Source organism: Giraffa tippelskirchi, chromosome 13 (assembly GCF_054371585.1).
Source record: "Giraffa tippelskirchi isolate mGirTip1 chromosome 13, T2T-mGirTip1v1.2.pri, whole genome shotgun sequence".
Taxonomy (NCBI): Eukaryota; Metazoa; Chordata; class Mammalia; order Artiodactyla; family Giraffidae; genus Giraffa; species Giraffa tippelskirchi.
Window position 1 is genome coordinate 104,425,367 of NC_137287.1, and position 25,741 is coordinate 104,451,107.

General features: G+C 44.6%; 1 protein-coding gene across 1 annotated transcript; it reads left to right on the forward strand.

Moving 5' to 3' along the window:
* The first annotated feature begins 3,114 nt into the window (after positions 1-3,114).
* On the forward strand, positions 3,115-13,689 carry LOC145531179 (short palate, lung and nasal epithelium carcinoma-associated protein 2A-like). Its single transcript, XM_081552946.1, has 9 exons — positions 3,115-3,213; positions 4,015-4,175; positions 5,795-5,927; positions 7,212-7,316; positions 8,402-8,554; positions 10,805-10,886; positions 11,935-11,998; positions 12,873-12,936; positions 13,506-13,689. The coding sequence occupies exons 2-8, from the start codon at positions 4,028-4,030 to the stop codon at positions 12,914-12,916; spliced, it is 729 nt and encodes a 242-aa protein (XP_081409072.1). The 5' UTR covers positions 3,115-3,213; positions 4,015-4,027; the 3' UTR covers positions 12,917-12,936; positions 13,506-13,689.
* Positions 13,690-25,741: the final 12,052 nt, after the last annotated feature.

A 25,741-nucleotide genomic window follows, 5' to 3' on the forward strand; every position in this document is an offset into this window, starting at 1 on the left:
GGCAAACTCACAGTGCCTCCACTCTCCCCTCCTGAACCTGTGACAGACATCACTAATCAATCCTTCCCTCCAAGTTCAGGAACTGCCTGAGAGGGCTTCTTACCAGAAAGCTCCATCCAATCTCTATATTCAATCAGGTCATATTTGAGACCATGGTACTGTCTTCACTAATTCAGCCCTAGAAGGGAAACTTAGGCTTATGAGGAAGCACACCTGTCAAGGGCTATACACCATCACCCAAGGGAGCCAGAATTTGTGGACACTGGTATACTGGCGACCTGAGCCCATTTTATCTCATTCAGTCTTTACTGCACACAAAAGAAAGAAATGCAGTAGCTATTGCTTAAGCATTAAGCGTATTGAGTGTTTTATTTTCTCACTTAGTCTTCTCCATAACCCTCTGGGGTAGGACCACAAATAGATGGGAGACCTGAGGTAGAGGGGAGTGAAATGGCCTGACAATAGAAACAACTGTCATTATCATTTCATCATTGGTGTTACCAGGTACCTACTTCATGCTCAGCTCTTCATATACATTATCCCACCACATCCTCATCACACACCTGGAGTAGAATCCCATCTTTAGTCCCATTTCACACACAGGGGACCTGAGGCTCAGAGAGATAAGCTCCTTGTCCAGGCTGCAGAGCCAGTAACAGGAGGAGAGGATTCAAACACAGCTGGCCAAGCATTAGAGCCAGGGTATGATCACCAGCACTTCAGTACCATTTTAATTTCCATTTGCCACCAGGATCCAAACACAGGTTGATTACCTATTTTACCAGCTGAAGCCTGGGGCCAACACCAGGTCTGAGCTCACTATATCACACTCAGTCCCCTGGGCTGTGTCCTGAGTAGGGATAGCTCTCTGCACAAGGTTTCTGCACAGCTCTCAGCTCTGTGCCCACAACCAGGGGAAGAGGGAAGGGCCCCAGATATTTGCAGAACTGGGCACAGACAGTCGAGTAGGGTGGTCTGCTGATGGGCCCAAGGCTCTGCTGGACAGGATTCTCCATGTCTCAGGCTTAAGCTTGGGCACCAGCCCTGTGCTTTGATGGTGGGACCAGAGTCAAGGTGAGGAAGGCTAACTCCCAAAACCTCTAGACCTACCCCTGCATTCTCCTGGCTGCTATCATGTCCAGGACAGGGTTCCAGGTTTCTACTGAGATGCAGGTGAGCAAATGGAGGAGACTGACCCTGGGTGACTAGCAGGTGCTCCCGACCTAATGCCAAGTGGGCATGCATTTGCACTTCCCGGACCGAGTGTTCCGGGTTGACAGGGGCCCAATGCACCAGGCATTACAACCAACTCAAACAGCAAAGGTCAAGGAATAAACAGGGTATTCAAGTCCAAGGACTCTCTTGCCCCACCAGCTGGCCTCAAGGTGACCTGAGTGAAATGTCCTTCCCTGGGGACCCAAACACTGGGTCCTGTCCTTGTGAGACCTGGGCCAGTCACCTCCCTTCCCTAAACCTCAGTTTCCTCACCAGAAAATGGGGCTTTCTGAACCTCCTCACAGACTTGTCCTGAGCACTAGTTGGGAAAGTGGACCTGCAGTGGCAATCCCAGGTCCTGGCACACCCCTGCCTCTACTGGGAGCTGGGCATTTTGGCTAATGAATGCCACTCATTGCTGCCCCCAGAAGAAAAAAGGAGGCTGGCTTTGTCCTGGGTGTGGTCTGTGATGAGAAACTACCCAGCACCAGCCAGTGTGGCTCCAGGAGGCCATGGCCAGGTCGATGTGGGTCTTGGGAGGACAGGAAGGTGAGAAAAGGAAAGAGGCAGGAAGCCTGAGGGAACCATATCCCATGGGGCAGCGAGACTTGGGATGGAAAAAAACTGGGAGCAAAAGTCATGTAAATATTCCACAATGATCTTCAAATGAGAGACTAAGGAAATTCAAATCACAGCTCACAGTCACACATCAAGTTGCACAGGAGGTTAGCAGTCATCTGCTCAAATTACCGAGCATCTCTAATGATGGGACTTCACCACCTTATCAGGGAGTGGATGGCCTTATAAGATGCTACAGAGATACTTGGAGCATTCTAGAGCCAGGACAGGATCTTGGGACCCACATGAGAGGAAAGCCCTAGAGGAAAGGATGGTAACAACTTGTTGAGGGCAGAGAGCAATGGAAAAAGTCAAACAATAATGATCTGCTGAGACAGAAGCCAGCAAGAAGCTGAGCTTAGGGAAGATGGGGAGGGACCACCTCAGGTGAGCCATCACAGAGGTTGAGAGGTGATGAGAGCCAGGGACAACTAGGCAAGCGAGTTCTGGGAAAAGGAAATGGTCTGTGTGGAGGTCAAATGCAGCAAAAGGGTTGGTAGCTTTCTGGAACAGAAGGAAGACAGTAAGGGCCATGGAGGGAGAGGTAGATGAGTTCGGGGTGGCAGTGAGCACTACCACAAGGCCATGATGGGGATGTTGTTTTGAAACTGAGTGCTTCAACCTCTGGCCGCCACATTGAGAGTAGAGGGGTTGGAGGCAAGTGTGCATAGGAATCCTGCATATATGAGGGTACGTATGGAGGCTGATTTTGTTCAGTCACAGGAGCAACTCTATTGACTAAATGGAGTAGGCAGACAGGGGAGGCTGGTCCTGAACTGAAAATATTTGCCCTAAGGCTGGCTCTACTGTGAGGGATTTTATGGAGAGCACTTGGACATAAGAGAAGGTTTGGGAAGAATGACCTCACTGGTCACTGACCCTGACTCTGTGGGCCACAATTCTAGCCCCATATCTGTCCCTGTCTTTCTGGGGGACCTCAAGCTGGTTTCCAAATACTGATAGAATAGTATCATAATTTCCTTCTGAGCCTGCGTTTCCAAATCCTGATGGAATTAAGCTGGATGATCACCATGGGTCCTTCTACCAGAACATTCTCCACTTCGTCTATTCTTGGTCTTTATCCCAGCCCCCACTTGCAATGGCCGCCATCTTGGCAGGACAAGAACTGGCTCTTAGTCTTGGCACAAAGTCCTCTCCATATCTACCCATTCCAGTTCAAGCATCCTGGGTGACCTTTGCTTCGGAAGTTTCTCTGTATTCACTCTGAACAGGGGTTATTTTCATTGGAGTCTCCTTGGATGGCTCTGGACGCAGGGCGTGTTTCCGGGGGCAGCCTCCCACCCCGTTGCCATCCAGGAGATATAAGGGCCATCACCACGCAGCAGAATTCAGGAGACTGTGCAGAGGAGCAAGGATTTTGTAAGTATTTTTCTCCAAGTCTGTGAATGATGGGCTTTCTACCTAATGTCACCCCACCTAAGGCCTTCATTAGGCTTTGGGGGCAGGAGGCAGAGGGATTGGTCTAATTCAGTTACTTCTATCTTGATTAGAGCAAATTAAGAAATAGATTCAATTAGGAGAAGTGCCAAACTGACAAGCAAAGCAGGATCATGATGTGGTGCCCATTTATTTGTTCATCCTTTTATTCAGCAAACTTTAGTTTGTTGTAGTTAGCGAGGAGCAGTTTTTTACTATGTATTATAAATTCGATAGTGAGATACGTCACAATCCCTCCTTTAAGGGGTGCACAGCCCGATGGGAAAGGCAGTCAATCTTCTCTAACTGGTACCCAGGACTCTGGTCATACAATGAAGGCAGCAAGATGGTGGAGAGTTGCCCCCTAACCTAGACTCTGGGGAGAGTCTAGAGTGATCTTCATAGAGGACATGATATCTTACTGAGTTTGGAGACAGTAGGAAGTGACTCAGGTCAAAATGAAAAGAAGAGGGAAATGTTCCAGGCAGAGAAGCCAGCAAGTGGAAAGGACCCCTAGCAAAGAGCACTGACCTGGAATCAAGTATGACTTTTCAAATAGTATCTCCTTCTTTCACTGGTTGTTTATCTCTGGGCAAGTTGCTCTAGCTTTCTGACCTGGGCTGTAAGAGGGGAGATAACCACGTCTATCTTCAAGGTCTGTTGAGTGTAAGAATGATAGATGTTCATCAAAGATCCCGTTTCCCTATGGGTAATTCTCACTCCTATCCTTCCATGATTGTCCAGGTGTCAGGACAAGATGTTTCAGCTTTGGAAACTTGTTCTCTTGTGCGGCCTGCTCGCTGGGACCTCAGCGTCTCTTCTTGACGTTCATGGCAACGATGTTCTGAGGAAGCTGAAATCTGGTCTTGAGAGAGGACTTGACACCTTTGACAGTACACTTGAAAGTGAGTCAACAATAGTGATGGTCAGTGGCACCGGGGAGCTTGCCTGCTAAATACTATGCCTGTATTACCAAAGGCTGTAGCAGGGGCTCTCTTTATGGGTTGTTTACTAAGAGAGCTGACTGATTGGTTCCTGTTTATTTGGAAATAATGACTAATTGGTCATTGCTTATTATTTTTCTAGAAATAAGCAACACTTAACTGAATATCACTTTACTTCTTATATCATGGTAAACTTTGCTAATATATTCTTAGGATAAATTCCTCAAAGTGACATTTCAAAAGTTCAAAAGTATGCATATTTTAAATTACAGTAGATATTGACAAATAATACCCTATGCTAACATTTTCTCCAATAGTCTGTGAGATTACCTTTTTTTTCTGCTTCCCTGACAGCACTGGTTTGGACAACTGAATTTTTTGCCAGTCTCACAGATGAAATATCACTTAGCTTTTCTCTATAATTATGAAAGAATTCACTTATATTTTTCATATTTTATTAGTCATTTACATATTTAACTTAAATATTTTATTTATATTTGTAGCATATTCTTTTGCTGGGCCATTCAATTTTCTTAGTACTTTGTATTAACTAACTGGAAAAGGATTCCTACCTAGCCTAGGTAGCTTTCAAATTACCTACCTTTCTAGTTAATCATACATCCTTGTAATTCTGATTTCTTGAAAGAACTTGGCCTTCTTCTCAATTTCTGGAAACATTACCAGCACCCTGACAAACATGCTTTATAGGAGAAACTAATTTCTGTATATGACTGCCTTTCAAACCTTGCCAGGGCTTGGGCAAATTCAAAGGGCCCCACTTTCCAGTTTCAGTGCTGATAAAACTGAGCTCAGAAGCAGAAGTGTCTGGATTATCGATAGGACCAGACGGAGTTCCTGTCTCTGTTTGCATCATTATAATTAGGTACACATTGTCCATTGCAGAGCCAAGTTGGAGTACTCTGATTATGTATCTTTTCCTGTAGCCTTTTGTGTATTTTTTTGAGCTAGCTGTTGCCTTCTTGTTTCTCATTTGAATTCTTTTCTACACATACATTCTGAACTCTTTTCAACTGTGCCATTCTACATCTGCCATGTCACTTTCCCTATCAAATCCTTTTTTCTCTGAAAGACCCTCTATTAGGACTCTCTGTTCTCCTGCATGAACTACTGCTTTCTAGGCCTGCTATCCAGGACTCCTACTTGCCACTTTAATAGTTTGGAGCCATGTTTTTTCTTTGATTCTACATTTTCCATTTCTTATTTTATTCTCAGTTTATTCTGTTTGTATGAGCATCTCCTTAATCTTCCCTACTAGAAGCTGATGTGCAATCAATATCTATCTCCTGCTCAGTGGATTGATTGCTTTGTTGGAATGATGAGCATATATTAGCATGAAGGCAGCATACTAGGACAAGGTCTCTTAGCTGTGTGACTTTGGCCCATTTCTTCATCTTTTGATCCTTTATTTCCTCATCTGAAAGTGCAGATAATAGTTACATCTACGTTATGGAGGTGTCATAAAGATGAAATAACATAGGCAAGTAGTCTCATTTAGTGCCTGGTGCCTTGGAGCTGCTTCTTCAGTTGTGCACTACACTAAATGGAGATTGCTTTTTCAGCTATCTTTCAGAATTTGAAGACTGAATTGGAATCCAGATGTTCGGACGAGGTTGTGGAGGAGACCCAGGAAACTGAGAATTGGTTGGAACAACTCATTTCTAGAATTTTTCAAGTAGTGAGTGGGCTTACAGGGTGAGTTGATGCTTCATGTTGGAGATTTTTGTTCCCAGAAAAGAGAATACGTATCTTTGGGGAGGTAAGTTTAATATAAAGGAAAGAAAGATGAACAAACCTTGTGTGTTCTTGCAGAGCAGAAGCAGTCTGAGGCCAGCTCTACCAGAGCCTGGGACAATTAGAGTCAGGGCTGCAGGGCCTGTCCAGCATCTCATGCATCTGGACCTTCTCATTCTGTGATTTCAGGGTCAGGATGAAGGTTCTCTTCTCCCTCACCTCTATCTGTTTGCTCATGCCCAAAGTCCCTTTTCTAAGGAATAAGACTTTTCTTCTCTGAATATAGCTGAGTATGAAAGTCTGAATGGCCTCAGGAGAGAGAAAACTAGAATTCACACCACATAGGTGGCTCCACACATAACGTCTGGGAGTCAGGCAGTTCTGGGTTCAAATTCTGACTCTGCATAAAAAGAATGAAATAATGCTGTCTGCAGCAACGAAAGGATGGGGATAGAGACTGTCATACTAAATGAAGTCAGACAGAGGAAAAACAAATATTATATGATACCACTTATATATGGAATCTAAAATATGATCCAAAAGAATTTATACAAAACAGACTTGTGGACATAAAAACAAATTCATGTTTACCAGAAGGGAAAACAATGTGGGGGAGAAATTAGGAGTTTGGCATTAACATGAAGCTAAGTTGCTTCAGTCATGTCCACCTCTTTACAACCCTATGGACCATAGCCCACCAAGCTCCTCTGTCCATGGGATACTGGAATGGGCTGCCATTTCCTACTCCAGGCATTAATATATACACTCTCTCTCTCTCTCTCTTTATATACACACACACACACACACAAAACAACCAACAAGGATCTACTGTACAGCACAGGGAGCTATACTCAATATTCTGTAATAACATAGAAGGTAGAAGAATCTGAAAATAGAGATACCTCCATAAATATACATATCTCTACCTGAATTACTCTGCTGTCCACCTGAAACTAACACAACATTGTTTAAAGCAACTATATTTCAACTAAAAGCAAAAACAAAAAAACAAATACTGGCTCTGGCACATATTCACCCTTGGCGTCTTGAGGAAATCACAGCTATCTGATCCTCAGTCTGCCATGCTATCCAATGGAGAGAATCCAACCTCTAAGAAGGGCTCTCGTGAAGACCAAAGCAGGCAAAGTCCATGAGGCTCAAAACCCAGCACAAAGCTGGCATAGAGAAGAGCCAAGCAATGGCTGTCAGGAGGAGTGACAAGGGTGAATTGTGATTTTTACACAGGGTGAGAATCAGGAATGTCCAAGTCCCGGATATCACATTCGAAGCGACTTCTAACAACAGTGCTGACGTGAATATCCCCATCACTGCTAATGTCACCGTGAACCTGTGAGTAGCCTTAGAATCTGAGGGTTGGGAGAAAGTGTGAGGTATGGCCAATAGGTCTCCAATCTGGAATCAGGCACTTTTCCACCCTGCTGCCTTGCTTTCCCAATCTGTAAAATAAGGAGGCCTTTGCAACTCCTAAATCCTAACCTTTAAAATATTCTAAGAAACACTGCCCAGAACCAAATCTCTTTTTTAAAAAATCCTCCGTGAAATATATTTCCAAAATCATAAAACTTATCTAATCATAATAGCTGAAAATTGAGAAGACGTGAACATTTATAACTCTTAGGCAAAATTTCCTCCAGCATCATTTTATCTCTCAAGATTCTCTTTATTTTTTTAATATAAATTTATTTATTTTAATTGGAGGCTAATTACTTTACAATATGTATTGGTTTTGCCATACATTGACATGACTCCGCCATGGGTGTACATGTGTTCCCTATCCCAGTATGGCCATATAGTAGTGTACAGTATGTAATGAAAAGCATGTGAAAATTATATGGAAACTAAAATTATATTAGAAATTTTATTATTCATTAATTATATAAATTAGAAACAATAATTTCTAAGTATTTTAATTACTTTTTAAATATGAAGAGAAAGGAGAATGCAGATGTGTAGAAGAGTCTTTATAAATTAAGTGTACTGCAGTTTCATCATTCATTGGATATGAGATCTTGGGATAGTTACTTAACCTCTCTATACCAAACATTTCCTCACTCTGAAAATAGACATAATGATAGTAGTTTTCCCTCATGGTACTGCTGTCAAGATTAAATTGCTTAATTCAAGTAGAAGACTTTTGTGAAATACTTAACACAGAGTTTGTGCTCAAGAAATGTTAACTACTATTTTTATTTTGTTTATCGGTGTGATACTGTATAAAAATTTCATACGAGCCAAACCCATGGGGCCAGGAGAAGTAATACCTAATGTAAGAATGTAGATTTCATAAAAAATTTACACACCGTTGACTTTATCCATAGATATCCCATGCAATGGCCATCTAGAGAGAGAGACTCAAGTGGGCAACGTGAAGAGACTTCTCCACCTCTGTTCATTGTGAATCTTATTCCCTGTAGGCCTCTGTTGGGTGAGATTGTCGACCTGGCCCTCAATGTGGACCTCCAAACTAATGTCATAATTGAAACCGATGCCGAGACTGGTGACCTCCAGGTGGTCGTGGGAGAATGCCCCAACAACGCAGAAAGCATCTCACTCACGGTGCTGCACAGGTGAGGCCCACACATCTCAGCCGAGCAAGGAATTCCAGAGGAGCTGGGACCCAGAATTTCAGCTCTATTCCTTACCTGGGAGGGAGCAGAGTATGGCAAAAAAAAAAAAAAAAGAGTTCAGACTCTGGAGTCAAGCTAGCTTTGCCACTCACTTGGGTCTTTGTAATCAATTTAGCCTATAGAAGCTTTAGCTATCACATCTTTAAACTAAGGTTGGTAACATTACCTAACTCATAGGCTACTAGGTTGACCAAATGAGAAAATGCATAGCATACTCAGAGAATATTTGGCCAAGCACATACTAAGCTTTCAGTAATAGTAATATCTATCCTTATTTTCTGTCTCTTGGGTCTTCTCATTACTAAGATGGGAGTGTTGACCTCTCAAACCATAACTGTGAATTTGTGTATTTCACCTTTCAGCTTTATTTGTTTTTGCTTCATGGTTTTTGAAGCTCTGTTGCATGCACATTTAGCATTGTTACGTCTACTTGAAGAACTGACCCCTCTCTTGTTATATAGTGTCTCTCAAATAATAATAATGATAATAACAGTAACAATATATTGTGTTTACCTTCTTGCCTCTGGTTTGGCAAGAAGAATAAACCCTGCTACAGGCTCTAATTTCAGATTGTGCCCTAATCATCTTCCACTCAATGGAAGAGTCCCAAAATGACCTTGAAAAATTGTTTCTCTCCATTTAAGTCACTGATCTCCAGTAACCCACGAAATCTAGATCTTAAACTATGTGGTTGAAAAAACAGGTTTTTCCCAGGGAAGATGGTAGAGACAAAAAGACTGACTCTGGTCCTGGCTGGGAGAGGAGGAGTGGTCTGGAAGCTGAAGATTGGGGCAGGTTGGCCTTGGCAGGTGTCAAGGCTGAGCCATGAGTAGAGGTCAGTCCATCCCGCTCCAACAAGGGATCTGATCACAGGTTGCCTAGGGACCCCCCAAAACCCACAGATAGGCTCTGCAACCTATCATCACTTGGAAAGACTAACATAAGTCCAAATGCCTGAGCCCTGCTGGACACTGCCTAGCCTGGAGCCCCAGGGAAATCATCCAGCTTTCTGGGTCTCAGTGTCCATATCTGTGAAATGGCATTCCACTCTGCTGCTCCAAATCCTTTTGGGGCTTTTCTCTCCACCATGGGTGGAATCTCAAGCTCTCCCCAGGGCCACTGAGGCTCTGCCTGATCTGGATCCACCTTCATATCACTGTGCTCTCACTCTTGCCCACCCTGCTCTAGACACACTAGCGTTTGCTCTGAGTCTCAGGAAAACTCCTCCCACTCAAGACCTGCGTACAGGCTGCTCTGGAACCTAGTATAGAACACCTTTCCCATGTTCCATCTTATTGTACCTCTCATCCTTCAGTGTCTAAAACAAGGTTCCTCTTCTGTCTTGGCAGATCTACTCTTATGAATACCTATCACAAGTTGTCATTATGTATATAGTTGTATGTTTACTTCATTTCCTCCTTCAGCCAAAAACATGCTGAGCATCTATTCTATGCGAAGCAGCTGCCTTTCTGAGCTCTGGAGAATTTATGGTGCCTGCAGGCAAAGACCTTGTTCTCGTGGAGCTTATGTTCTTGAGGGGAAGGCAGACAGGCGAGCATTCAGTCCAGTAATAAAGAGCTCACAAGGGTAATGTCAGATGGCAAAGATCCCTGAGCAGTGCAGCACATTTAACAGAGTGCTATGATACAAACTGATACAAAGTCCTACCTTAGGCAAGCAGTCAAGGAGGGCTGCCCTGAGGTGGAGAAAGTTATGCTGAGAGCTGATGGTGGGAAGGAGCCAGCCTTAGGAAAACTAGTTTAATACGGGGTTGGCCAAAAAATTTATTTGGGTTTTTCCATAAGTTACAGAAAGCTCTGAATGAACATTTTGGCCAATCTAATATTTAGGTACCATATTAGGAGCTGCTTGTGCTTTGTTCATCACTGTGTCCTAAGTCAGGCTTGGTTCCCAGCATATAGTTGGTGTTCTGTAAATATGTACTGATGAATAAATGAATGGATAGCTAGACGGATGGATGGATGAGGTCTCAGGGTTGTGATGAGTTTCTCATGAGCTACTGGGGTGGGCTGCTGGTCAACCATGGGGTTCTAAGTGATGATCCCCCTGGGAAGAAGTTCAAGCCACCTGACTTCAAGGAGCTCCACCATCTTCCCCGCTCCTCCTATTGCTCCTGCTTGGCCGCACTGCCAACTTCACCGACCTTTATCAATTTCCTCTCTTCTCCAGACGCTTTGGACTGCTGAATAATGTCGTGGACTTTGGAGTCGACCTTGCGAGAAGAGTAGTGTCCTCTGTAGTAGAGAGCGAGGTGAGTCACCCACTCCTGGGGGTGCAGAGCCAGGCCTGGTGGGGGCACGTGTGACATTTCATGGGTGGGCTGTACTCTCTGGGCAACTTCCTTTCTGAGGGGCAACTTCCCTTTGAGTTGTCAGTTGCTACTCCCCCCGCCCCACCCCACTTCACTCAGCCTGGCCTGGGGAGGAGAAGAGGGGCCCAACATGAGCTGAAACCACTGGGTCCCACACTTGAAGCATTTGCCATACCTATGGACTGCCAATAAGCCTTTTAGCTAATGTATCTCCTATTTCAATACAACTTTATTTAATTTATTTAAATACAAAATCTGTACATACCATAGGTCAGATTCCTATGTATCATAAACAAAACCATATGTACCCTGTGCCCTAAATTCCAAAGATTCTAAATTAGTCACTCTGGAAGGGGGCTAGGAATCTGGGTTTATTTTTTTTAAAAAATCCTCCAGGAGGCCCTGAGATTTACTGAACTGGAGGGTCACTGCTAAAACTATGGTTGTCAGACCAGCAGCTCTGAACTTCCCTGAGCATTTTTTAGAATGCAGACCCTTAGGTCCCACTCCAGACCTGCTGCTCATTAAGTTGCATTTTAACGAGATCCTCGGGGAGTTGTATGCACACAAAATTGTGAGAAACAGCCCTCTATGGATCCTAGGGCCCCATTTGACCCTTGAGGTTTCAGAGTCCAAAGGACAAGTTTTCTAAGAGCACAGGGATATTGGATGCTTATAGTCTAGATACTTAAGGTACTGGGATTCTAATGTTCTGAGGTTTTTAGGATTCTAGTGTCCTCTGGGTGTCAGATATGGGCCTTCTAGGTTTCCACTGTTCTAGACTCCTAAGGGTCAGAAGTTCTGAGGCCCCAAGTAGTGAGAACCTCTGTGGGTGGCGGGCAGGGTGCTCATAGTTGGTAATAACCAGTCCTCTTCCTTCTGCTGTCTTTCCTCTCCCTGCTCACCTCCTGACCTCTTTCTTTTCTTCCCTCTTTCCAATTCTCTCTCTGTGTCTCTCTCTCTTTCCCTGGCTCTGTGTGACCCTCAGTTGTGCCCACGATTCCGCGAACTCCTTGAAAGCCTGGATGCAGAGTGTGTTAAGAAACTCATCAGTAAGTCACAGCCTGGGGAAGGGGTGAGGGGGCTCCCTCTGCAGCCTCACAGGGGATGGTATACCACTCTATGCTTACAGCACCAGCAGGTCTGGTCAGGGGACCCTGGAGAAGCTGAGGACCCTTCATCCTGAGCAAGTCAGGATAGTGTGATTGGAGGGGTCCCTGCAGACTGAGGGTCTCTGTCAGTCTTTGAGAGCTTCTACTGCCCTCCTTTGTCCCACTGGCAGAACCTGCTGCCCAGAATGATGTGAGGAAGAGGACGGGCCAGATCTGGATCTGTTACTTAGCAACTGTGCAGTCCTGGTCAACTGGCTCCGCCTCTCTGAGCCTCGGGTTCCTCCCAGGTGAAAAGAGATTGTAAACACAGCTTAGCTGATGAGTGGATTTAAAGAAAAAGCAGAAAAAACCTAACATCCAGGAGGCATTGATGATAAACACCATCACTTTCCTTTCCCTTCTTACGAGGAGATGTGGTTTCACCTCCAGCCCACAGGAGCTTTCCTTGACCTGGGTCTCTGGCATGACTGGAATTGCTGGGGCTGTGGGCAACACAAATGGGATGAGTGAAGCCTTAGGGTCCTGGAGGCAGTTCTTTTAGAAAATAGCCACAGACACAGTTCATTGGGCCATCACTCTGTGCTTCTTATATACTATCTCAATGGATCCTTGCAACGACCCTGTGGGGATGGGGAGTGTCATCATACCCATTTTACAGATGAATTAACTGAAGCTCAGAGAGATGGAGTGACATGCAAGAGGACCCATGGCTGTCAAGTCTGACCTGCTGGAGGGTGGCAGTCACTGGTGTCTGATTTGTATTCAGCTTTCCAGTGCTGGAGCCTGAGAACTGCTCCTCATTGTGTTCTTTCAGGTGAACCTCAGGAAACCCAAGAGGGAACTGAAGAGCGCAGATGAGGAAAACCGCTGTGATGCTGGTGAGGGCTGGGTCCAGGGCCCTGGGCTGAGGGAGCATGAGACCCCCCAGAGGGGCCTGTGGAGAAGCAGAAACAAGCTTGGCTTCTCCTCTTTCTCTAGTGGCAGACTGAGCCCTGATCTCGGTCACAGATCAAGTCCTGACCCTTAATCAGACATGCAGGTTGTGCTTGGTTCTGCTGCCTGACTGAGCGCAGAACAGTCAGACTGAGCTTTGACTCCAGTTGTTGACTGAGCCCTGACACTGGTCACAGGTAGAGACCTGATCGCATCTCAGGCTGATCCCTGATCCTGATCATACACTAAGCCCTGAACCCTGGCTCCTCTGGGCCCTGATTAGTCTTTTTACATCAGCCATTGTTGCTAAGGTGAGGAGGGTGGGAAGGTGAGGGGATGAGGAGGGGTCAGTGCCAGGTGCCAGAGAAAGACCCCAAACCACAGATGCCGGTCCCTCCCCAAGCGTCAAAACTCGCAGGGTTTGGGGGAAACACTCCTGTAGCCATGCCTGCTGAACGCAAGAGCTGGTAAGGACCCTGGGGTGTCCATGCCTCACACGGGGGTCTCCTTCCAGATTGCTTCCCAGGACGTGACTGATTCTCTGTCCCGACTCCCTCTGGGACAGTCGGCACTGCCATCATCCCCCAGGTGTGACAACTGAGCCCAGTCAAAGGACACCGCTCAGATACTCGTGCTCACAGGCAGGACATCCTATGCTCATCACCCTCCACCCCCAGCAATAAAAAGCCTTTTCAGCACCTCCTGTATGGTCCGTTGCATTCCTTCCATTGGGATTTTGGGGAATGTGGGATATGTGCAACCAGGTAAGCAGAGACCTGGATCCAAAGCTGGAAGGGAGTTTGGGGATTATCCAGCCTCACCTCCTTGTCTTACAAGCAGGAACACTGAGGCCCAGGATGGGCAAGAAAGTGACCTGAGGTATCATAGAGATAGCCTCACTTTGCTTCCGCTACAGCACCACCATGATGGAGGGCTGCCTTCCCCAGCACATCTGGGGACCTCCTCACAACACCCTTCTGCTCTTGTCCCCATTGTACAGATGAGGAAACTGAGGCTCATAGAGGACAAGTGACATATTGAGGTTACAAGGTAGCAAGTGGCAAGACTAGTATTTAAAGCCGTGGCTATGGGATCTTTTGCTCAGAGAGGTGATGTCGCATCTCCCAATACTCAGCCACCTCTCCCCAGCCCCTGCAGGTCCTGCTGTCCTGGCCTTGGTCTCCTCCACCCAGGACTGCTGAGGTCCTTTTGTGGCCCTTCTTCCTCCCTAACATGCCTGCCCTCAGTCTCCCCTTTGCCCTGGAGTGGGGAATACAGTGCCCCTTACTTAACTGCTGCATCACCGCTGCAGAGGACTCACCCAGGCTATCACCTCAGGGACCCTGGGCCTCTCCTTTCCAGGAGGCCATCTGACTTTTCTGCCAAGAGGCCCAGGGAACATTTGCCCATTTTGCCAAGGAGCCATCTCAGTGCTGTGTGCAATTCTGTGAGGAAAAACCACTGTCGTCCTCACGGGAGACTTGGGTTCATGGAGGCCAGGGTCACACAGTGGCTGCTTCACTCCAGAGCCTTCTATCTGAAGGCTGCCTCATGACGTCGAGTCACCCCAGGGGGCCTTGGACCAGCTGCCCTGAGCTGAGGACCTCAGTTCAGCCTGTGCTGGGGCTCCTGACACAGTGTGACGTGAGAGGTTGGACAGAGCTGAGCTTGACCTGGCCTCTGCCCGTTGCTAGCTGTGTGATCTCAGGCAACTTACCAGAACCACACTTCTCTCACCTCCACAGTGGACTTAACAGTAAAACCTCCCTGATGCACTATTGTGACGATTGAATGAATCAACATGTGGAAAATGCTTAAACAGAGTCTGAGACCTGGTGAGCACAAGATGAATGTCAGCCTTGACACCCTGGAGTTACTGTCAGTGCTGAGAAATTACAATGTATCTCACTCAATTCTGATTTCTACTGAGTGATGCAGTGAATGGTTCTTGGAGGAGGTGTGGCAACTGAGTCTCAGAGAGGTGAAGTGACTTCTCCAGGGCCACACAGCTGGTCAGAGGCGAAGCTGGATTCCATTTGAAGTCAGCCTTCTCCAGAGCTGGTTCTCCCCCTGCTGGCTACAGCAAAGAGATGAGAGTTTTCCTCTCAGTCCATATTTTGTGACAATCCCAACTCCCACAAAATTGCACAAGGAGCTCTCACAATTTAGGACTTCTCTTGAGCAGTAGCCCACTTGGGTCAGTGCTGAGCCTTGTCCAGGCTGTTTCACCACCTGGAACATCACTCCTTCTCTCCCTCCATCTGTTCCAATCCTCAGCCCCACGACTCTGCTCAGGAGCGGTTGCCTGCTAAGTGGGGGCCACTCCTCAATGTTTCCCCAACTAAGAGACCATGTTTCCCAGCTGGTAGGTCTACCCAAGCTACCTTGTCATCATTGTCCCATACAGACAGAGGGTTCAGGAAGTGTCAGCTCTGATAATAATGGTTTACACTTTTTAATAATCTTTTTTCATTTTTTGTGTGAGAAATAATTGACATTCATCACTGTTTAAGTTGAAGACAACAGCTTGATTTCTGTGTATTATGAAATGATTATAACAATAGGTTCAGCTAACATTCATCTTCTCATGTAGGTACAATAAAAAATTCAGAAAAGAAGAAAAACATTTTTTCATAGTGAGGAGAACTCCTAGGATTTTCTCAACAACATTCCTATATATCATGCATCACAGCTCTAGTCATCACGTTGTACATTACATCCCCAGTATTCATATGTTCACAATTGTAAGTTTGCATTTTTGACCATCTTCTTCCAATTCCCTCTCCTCTTACTCTCCACCTTTGGTAATCACACATCTGATTTCTTTTTCTATCAGTTTGGTATTTTGTTTTTAGTTTCCAGTTATAAATGATATCACACAGTGTAGGTCTTTTTCTAACTTATTTCATTTAGGATAGTGCCCTTAAGATCCAACAGTAGGATTTCATCATTTTTAATGGAATAATATTGTGTGTGTATATATACATGTATATATAATATATATTCATATATACCATAATTTCTTTATCTATTCATCCATCAATGAATATTTAAGTGTTTCCAAATATACTGCTATAAACATAAGGGTGCAGACATCTTTTTGAGTCAGTGATTTCATTTCTTTTAGATATATTTCCAGAAGTATTGATAGAATTGCTGGATCATACGGCTCTGGGCTCTTCTTCATTGGGAGAGTTTTCATTGCTGATGCAATCTCCTTACTAGTAATCAGTCTACTCACATTTTCTATTCCTCCCTGATTCAGTCATGGCAAATTGTATGTTTCTAAGAATTTTTCCATTTCTTTTGTTGTCTGGTTTGTTAACGTTATAGTTGTTCATAGTAGGCTCTTAGGAGTCTTTGAATTTCTATAGAATCTCTTGGAATGTCTCCTTTTTCATTTATATTTTTGTTCATTTGTTTCATTTCTCTTTTTTCCTGGTTAGTCTAGATAAGAGTTTATCAATTTCATTTATCTTTTCAAAGAACAAACTACCAGTTTGGTTAATATTTTCTATAATTTTTCTCTTCACTGTTTCATTTACTCCAGTTGATCTTTATTAGTTTCTTTCTTCTGTTAACTTCGGGCTTAGTTTATTCTTCACTTTCACAAATAGTTTCTTTTTTTTTTTGTCTGTATTCTGGCTTTTTAAAGTGTTTTAACTTCCAATTTTGATTTCGTGCCTCCTATACCTTCTTGCTTCTTTTCTACTTTGAGATCTTTCAATATTTCTTTTAGGATAGATTTAGTATTGCTGTGTTCTTTAGTTTTTCCTTTCCTGAGAAATTACTTATTTCTCCCCTTATTCTAAATGATAATCTTATTGGGTATAACCTTGAATAATCATTCAAGGTTGCAAGACTTTGAATATCTTTATATACACTCCCATGCTGTTTATATATGGGAGTGTCCCTGTGTAGCTTGTGTGAGCTTGATTTTCCTTGGCCTTGAGCCCTGTTCAGGTGTTGGATGCTTGCTGTCTCTTTCCTCAGCATATGTTGGCCATTATTCCCTTGACAGGGTGAGTGCCTGGGGAGGTGGGGGCCGCAGCTGCTGCCCAATCGCAGGACCGTCAATGGCATCAGCAGTCCACACCCACCTCTGGAAACTGAGATGGAAGCAGTGGCTTGCACCTGCCCTTGGAATTCATGTGGCTGGTGTCCTGCCACCTGAGAGCACATACTCCTGGAGAAAGAAGCTTCTTAAGGCAATCCCACTGCCCTCCTCCTGGGCCCCCCAACAATGGTGCCTTGCTTCCTTGAGGCCCAGGCTTCTTCCCGTACTCCCCGGGTTGTGGAGAACCACACCCTTGTCCCCTCAGGCTGTCTCCATGCAACTAACCTATGTTCATTCTCCAGGCTGACTTCTGAAGCCCAAATCTCAGCAGCTAGCCTTCGCCCACCCCGACAGAGGAGCATCTTCAGGCTGGGGAGTCTGGCAGCAACGACAACCCCTGGTGCAGGTCCCTCTCCAGCTGACCCTCCAGAAACCAGTGGCTGCGTTCTCCTCTAAAGCTTCAAAGCTCCTGCGCTGTCCTGGCTGATCTCCCTGCCAATGATGGGACTTCCCAGTGTGTGGAAACCTCTCCTCTTTCACAGCTCCCTCCAGGGATACATGTTCCATCCCCACTCCTATCTCTCTCTCTCTTTTTCTTTTTTGCTTTGTCCTACCCAGATATATAGAGATTTTATTGTCCTTTTTGAACTCTGAGGTCTTCCTCCAGAGATCAGGAGATTTTCTGCAAGAACTGTTCCACATGTAGATGTATTTTTGATGAACTTGTGGGAGAGGGTGAGCTCCATGTCCTAATCCTCCACCATCTTGATCCACTTCCTGGGAAATGTATTGCTGGATCTTGTTTTTTTTTATTTATTTAGTCATTCTAAGTATTTTGATTCATTTACATCGAAAGTAATTATTGATTGGAAAGAACTTACTATCCTCATTGTGTGAATTGTTTTCTGCTCCTCTCTAGATCCAATGTCCCTTATTTCTTATCCTGCTATCTTTTCTCTGTGTGTTTTGGTGTCTTTTGGTTTCAGTATGCTTTGAATTATTTCTGTGTTCTTTTATGTAATAACTGCAGGGCTTCCTCTTGCAGTTATCATGAGGATAACATAAAACATTTTATGCTTGAAACATCCTGTTTTAAACTGATCACAATTCAACTTCAGTAGAATTAATAAATTTTATGCTTTTACTTCACCTTTTCCTCACATTTTAGGTACTTATTTTTATAATTTACATGTTTTCATATTGTAAAACTAGTAACGGTTTATTATACTTATGGTTATCTTTCTCCTTTCTTTTTTTAACTTTTAATTAAACTTGTGTGTGTTATGCACCAATATTGCCATATTGGAATCTAACTATGACTTTATACTTACCACCAGTGAAATTTATGCTACTTTTAATGTTCTTATGCTATTAATTAGCCTACCTTTACTTCCACTCAAAGAACTTCCTTTAGCATTTCTTATAATGCAGATCTGATGGTATTAAATTCTCTCTGATTCTGCTTGTTCAGAAAAATCTTTATCCCTTCCTTGTCTTTTACTCTTGAGAAGATAATAATAATGTGTCTTCGTGCAGACCTATTCAGAATCAAAATCTATTTGGGGTTTTTTGGACCTCATGGATCTGGATATTTATTTCTCTCCCCAGGTTAGGGATGTTTTTAGCCATCATTGCTTTAATTATAGTTTCTGTCCTTTTCTCTTTCTGGAATTCCCATAGTAAGTATCTTCTCATCCTGTCCCATAAAATTCCCATAGAATTTCTTTACTCCTTTTGTTTTTGCTTGTCTGACTGGGTAATTTCTAATGCAGTATCCTCCAGGTAGATATTCTTTCTTCTGTGTCATCATGTCTATTAATACGTTTGAAACTTTCCATTGAGTTCTTCAGTTCAGTCATTGTAGTTTCAACGCAGGATTTCTGTTTGTTTGTTTTTTTTTACGAATTCTATTTCTTGGTTGAACTTCTCATTTTATTCATGCATTGTTTTCCTAATTTTATTTTACTTGTCTGTGTTTTCTTGTAGTTCACTAATCTATGGGGTGACCTTGACAAACCTACCTGGACCTCAGATAGCATCCAAGGGTACCAAGCTCCCTGCCCTTTGCATGTCCCTCAAAGCCAGACTCTGCTGGATTTGGAGAGTGTTTGGGCAGGCAGGGGCATTGATGCACCCCATGCTCACTGAGCAAGGCATTAGCATCCAGAGCAGAGAAACAACAGGCTCAGAGTGGCCCACAGCTGAGGAGAAAAGCCCTCAGCCTGCCAAGACCACACTCACAGCCACTACACAGACACTCTGGGTATTAACGCCAGTCTCAGGCTCCTCTAGTCTGCTGCAACATTGGGTAAGAAGAAGCCGGCCAGGGCCCAGCACAATGTTGGGTGAACCAACTCTTCAAACCTTGCAGGGCCTGTGTACAAGGGGCACACAGAGGATGCTGCAATTGCATGGGCCCATTAGTACACTCTGTGGCTATCTGAGTTCCAGGCTGGTTTGTCCATATAATCCCAGAAAGAGAAGTAATCACAGCTTCCCACCCCTTCATCCCTCCTCCTTGGGCATCCCGCCTCTTCCTTCACCTCCAGCGTACAAGGAATCTCCTTGCTAGCATTTTGCTGTTCACCAGCCATTCAGCTATCCTGCGAATACTGTCTCATTGTGTACAGTTAAAAAGAAGTGCATTCATTCATTCACTCATTCATTCATTCAACACTACTTAGTGAATGTATTGCATCTGGTCCTTTGCTTGGTAATAGGGCTTCTTAGAAGAGGGAGGTGCCAGCCCTCAAGGAGCTCACAAGCTGGTGAGGCAGAGATGATAAGAAATGTAAGGGAGGGCTGCGACCACGATGGAGACTAAGATCCTTCCTGACTTTGCTCTCCTCATAAGAAGAACAACTAATTATTATTTAAGAACAAACACCACAGAGAGGATCCTAGAATATAAGGGTGAAACTGAAGCATCCCCCACACCACAGAGAACCAGAATAGACCACCTTAGAAGGGTAAGAAAGAAGCTCCACATATAACTCCTATGGCCAGCACAGCACCATGTGGAGAGGCTTCCTCTGAGCCTCCAGGGAGAAAAGAGAACCCTGGGGGAAGATCAGAGCACCTTCAGCACTGTGATCAATTTGTGGGATGCCCCAGTTATGATCTCACAGCATAGGGACTGCCAGGGAACCTGTGAGGGCTCACCATCGGGATGCTGACTGTGACAGAGAAGGAAGGAGGGGCTTGCAACAACCAACACATGGAACTTGGCAGGCCAAGTTCATACCTGCAGTGATCGAGTAGTAATCACAACCAGTGCCTTCGCCCATACGCAGAACTGAACTGGGGGTGCACTCTGAGCAGAGGACTTGGTGGGAAGCAAGTCTGCCTGATCCACATCCTCAAACAAGGAGCTTGGGGGGCCCTAGAGCTCAGTTTGTCCATGCACAGTCAGGGAGGGGAGTCTCAGCTCCATCCCCCAAGAAGAACGTCTGTGATTCCATCTGACCAAAAGGGCTGGTGGCAACTATTGGAAACTGTGTTTACAAAGCACAAAACAATAAAAAGGCAGGCAGAGCCCATAGTTGAAAAAGCAAAGCTAGTGACTGCTCACTGAGTAAACTTGGGGTGTAAGTTGGTTTCAATTAAAACAATAAAATAAAAAAGCTTTACTGGCATTAGAGCAACCTCCCCCACTGTGCCGGGACAGGAAAGCTAATTGCTGAGTACAGCATGTAGCCTGTTCAACTACAGAATTTAACCAGAGAACGTGGGAAGCTGTGTAGCTCATTCAACAGTCCTAAGTACTGTAGCCCTTGGAGACAGCACAGCCAGTGACTTTGCTTGTTTGCAGAGCAAAACTGATGGCTTCGAAATTCAGCATACTCAAGCTTTCAAAGACTAAATTCTAGAGATTGTGGGTCCGGTCCTGCAGCATATTGTACTGCATGTAATATCACATCCCTGAACATCTAGTAAACTCTGGCTAGAGAATCCAGGCAACTGCAGAGCTCATTCTACAGCCTCACCTAAGTAGGAACTCAAGCCAGCAGTTAGATCCAAATGTCTTCAGGCAGAGGCACACCCGCATCCTCGTTCTCAGAAATCAAAACCATTGCCTCAGCTCCAAAGAGACCAAAATAGCAGGTTCCATCTGGCCAAGGACAACACCAGCAGACACACCCAGAAAACGAAGTTGAGAGGACTGGTGAAAAACTGTCTCTGCCAAAGCAAACCTGTAATTCTGGAAGAGGAACCTGATTATTCAAATGTGCAGATTCCAGTGTAAGGAATCAAGGATCACACAACGTAAGTGAAATGATACCTCCAAAGGAAACTAACGAAGCTCCAATAACTGACCCTCAAGAAATGGAGATCTTTGAACTGTCAGACAAGCAATGAACTCTCTCAGCTTCTGCTTGTTCAAAACAGTTTTTATCCCTTCTTTGGTTCTGAAGGAAAGCTTGTGCTTCACCTGTTATAGAATTCTGCAGCACACCAGGCTTCCCTGTCCTTCACCATCACCTGGCAGGCTACAGTCCCAAGGGTTGCAAAGAGTCAGACATGACTGAGCAGTTGAACAGCAACAATCACAAAAGAAAGTCCCGTAGTTATTACATAAAAGAACGCATAAAGAATTTAAATCGTACTGAAACAAAAAGTTACTAAAACACACACACACAAAAGACAGCAGGACAAGAAATAAGAAACAATGGATCCACAAAAGAAAGCACAAAACAATTAACAAAATGGCAATAGTAAGTCCTTACCAATCAATAATTACTTTAAATATTAATGGACTGAATTATCAAATTAAAATACATAGCATGGCTAAATAAATAAAAAACAACATCCAAAAATATACTGCCCACAAGAGATTCACTTTAACACTAAGTACCCACAGAGACTGAGTGTAAAGGGATAGAAAAAGATATTTCAAGAAAATTTTAACAAATAAACAAATCAACAGCAGGGTTAGCCATACTTAAAACAGACAACATAGACTTTAAACTAAAAATGATATAAAGAAACAAAGAGACTCATTATAGAGTGATAAAGGGGTCAATACACCATGAAGATATAACAGTAGCAAATGTTTGGGCGAAGAACCTGACTGCAATGTGGGAGACCTGGGTTGGGAAGATTCCCTGGAGGAGGGCATGGCAAGCGACTCTAGTATTCTTGCCTGGAGAATCCCCATGGACAGAGGAGCCTGGCAGGCTACAGTCCATGGGATCACAAGGAGTTGGATATGACTGAGAGACGAAGCACATAGGCCAAAAGGACCTAACATACAAGTATAGAACATTCTATTCAACATCAGCAGAATATACGGTCTTCTCAAGCACACATGGAACGCTTTCTAGGAAGACTGCAAAACAACTTGTAGCAAATTCAAAAAGACTGAAATTGTGTCAAGTATAATTTCTGAAAACAATGGCATGAAACTATAAATTGGTAGGAGGAAAACTGGAAAACTCACAAACACATGGAAATTAAACAGCATTCTCCTGTGAAGTGAAAGTCGCTCAGTCGTGTCCAAGTCTTTGCAACCCTATTGACTATACAGTCCACGGAACTCTCCAGGCCAGAATACTGGAGTAGGTAGCCTTTCCCTTCTCCAAGGAATCTTCCCAACCCAGGGATCGAACCCAGGTCTCCCACATTGCAGGTGGATTCTTTACCAGCTGAGCCACAAGGGAAGCCCAAGAATACTGGAGCGGGTAGCTTATCCCTTCTCCAGGGGATCTTCCTGACCCAGGAATCGAACCGGGGTCTCTTGCATTGCAGGCGGATTCTTTTCCAACTGATCTATCAGGGAAGCCCTGAACATTCTCCTGAACAACCAATAAAAAGAAGAAAGAAGCAGATAAAATTTCTTGAAACAAATGAAAATGGAAACATTATATATCAAAACATACAGGGTGGAGGGAAAGTAATTCTAAGAGGGAAGTTCATAGCAACAAATGCCACATTAAGAAAAATTCCAAATAAACAGCCTAACTCTATACCTTAAGGAACTAGAAAAAGAAAAATAAATTAAGCCCAAAGTTATCAATGAAGAAATACAATAAAGATTACAGCAGGAACAAATGAAATGCAGATGCTTTACCATCTGAGACACCAGGGAAGCCCCTAAATGAAATAAAGAGGAGAAAAATAATAGAAAATCTTTAACAAACAAATAGCTGGTCCTTTGAAAACGTAAAGAAATTGAAAAGCTCTTAGCTACATCTCATGACACATAAACAGAGCTTTAGGTCTTCACATATTGCCTGAGTCTGCTTTTGTCCTCAAAGATAGAAGTGAAGTGAAGTGAAAGTCGCTAAGTCGTCTCTGACTCTTTGCAACCCCATGGACTATACAGTCCATGGAATTCTCCAGGCCAGAACACTGGAGTGGGTAGCCTTTAGAAATTAGATACAATTACCTGGCAAAGCTCACTAGAAAAAGAAGCTATACTAAGGGCATGAGAGAATGTATTCTTTCAGTGCCTTGATCCAAGTGTGTCCGAAGTCCTCCAGGCCCCAAACTTTCTAGTTAAAATACATTTCTCCCTTTCTACTTTTTATTTTTGTTGAAGTCAATTTGAGTTGGATCCTGCCATTCGGGATCCAAGTAAGTAGATCCTGACTTAGCACATTTATAGACTTACATCTGTCTCTTCCATTCTGAAACCTACTCAAGGGTCACATGACCACGCTGGAAACAGACATCAAAGCCACAGGAGAGCTTAGAGGTCATCATTTTAACCTCTTTGTTGGAAAGTCTAGAGAGACTGGAGCCCAGAGAAGGGTTCAAACTACATGTGACTTTAACCCCACTTATTTCCTTCTGTTCATATATGTTAAACTTTGCTTTTAAAAAAAGAAAAGAGATCAATGAAGTTATCTAATAAGTTTGCTTAAATAATAGATACCTGAGCCACTTCCTAGATAACTAGGGTTACCAGCTTCCAGACAGACTGTCCCAGGGTGTCTGGCCAGAAATGGAAACAACTGGACTAGATGGGCCAAAGGTACTTTCTACCTTAAGTTCTAAGAGCTTGAGATGCCACTCCTTCCTCTAGAACCCCACCTCTGCCTAGACATGAGCCTCACAACCCTACATGCTTATCCTGTTTTGTCTTCTCAGCAACCACGCAGAGGGTGCTACTGCCCCACTTCCCAGCTGAGGAATGTGGGGCTCAGAAAGGCAGGATGACCTGCTGAAGGCCACACAGATGGGAAGGGGCAGAGCTGAAGAGTGCACCCAGTTCTGTATCCTCTCCCATCGAGGTAGGCTCTTCCAGTCTCTGGGGGCAGCAGAAGTCCCAGTTGCTGGCCCCAGTGTCCAGCACTGAGGAGGTGCAGGTGAATGAGTGGCTCTAGGCTTGACGCTGCACGTCCATTTTCGCCACTGATGCTCACCACAACCTTATAAGGTTTGGAAGACCCCATTTTCCAACTGAGGAAACTGAGTTTCAGGGAAGGGAGGAGACTTGCCCAGGTCTCACAAGGACAAGAATCCAGAATTTGGGTCTAAAGGGAAGGACCTTTCACCCAGATCACATTGAGGCTAGCTAGTGGGGCAGGATCATCCATGGACTTGAATATCTTGTTTATTCCTTGACTGATTCTGTTTGAGTTGGCCGTAATGCCTGATGCTTTGGGCCCCTGTCAACCGGAACATCTGATCTAGGAAGCCCAGATGGGTGCCCACTTGGCATCCGGCTGGGAGCACCGGTAGAGAGTTTCAGGTCATCCAGGGTTCATCACCTCCAGTCCCCCACCTGCATCTCTTGGGTCTGGATGAACGCCGCCAGGACAAAGTAGGAGTCGGGCTGGAGGCTTGAGAGGCTAGCCTTCCTCACCCTGATTGTGGTCCCACCATCAGAGCACAGAGCAGGGAGAAGGTGGCAGGCCAGGTGGCCAAGCCTGGGCCTGGGACATGGAGAACCCCACCCAGCAGAGCTTTCAACCTTTCAGCAGACCACCCTCTTCACTGTCTGAACCCAGTTCTGCAAACATCAGAGGTCCCTCTTTCCCTGGTGTGGGCACAGAGCTGAGGGCTGTGTCGAGATCTTGTGAAGAGAATTTTTCTCACCTCAGAATCATGGCCCAGGGGTTCCAGAGAGATGTAGTGAACTCAGACACAGTGTTGGCCCCAGGCTTCAGCTGCCCCATTGTAAAATGAGCAAAAATGAGTAAATGAGTAAAACCTGGTGCCTGGATCCCGGTGGCAAAAAGTAAATAAAATGCGTACCGAGGGTGTGGTTGTCAGACCCAACTTTAGGGTCAGGCAGACGGGATTTGAATCCTCTCATTGTCTGTTGCTGGCTGTGGTACCTGGACAAGGGACTTCATTCATCTCCCTGAACCTCAGGTCCCCTAGTGTGAAATGGAACTAACTATGGGACTGTCCTCCCAGGTGTGCTGTGAGGATGTGGAGGGTTCATGCGTGTAGGCCCCTGATACACGGTTACAACAGTGATGATGATGACTATAATTATTGCTGGTCACTTCACTCCCCTCCACCTCAGATCCCCTATCTGCAATGACCCCACTGCACAGGGTTATGGAGAGGATGAAGTGAGGAAATCAAGCATCTAATATGCTTTACGCTTAATCAAAGGCAACTACATTTCTTATATTTGTGTGCTATAAAGTCCACATGAGCTAGATGGGTTCAGACTTCCAGTAGGCCTGTGTCTACAAATTCTGACTCCCTTGGTGGCTGGTGTATAGACCTGTGTC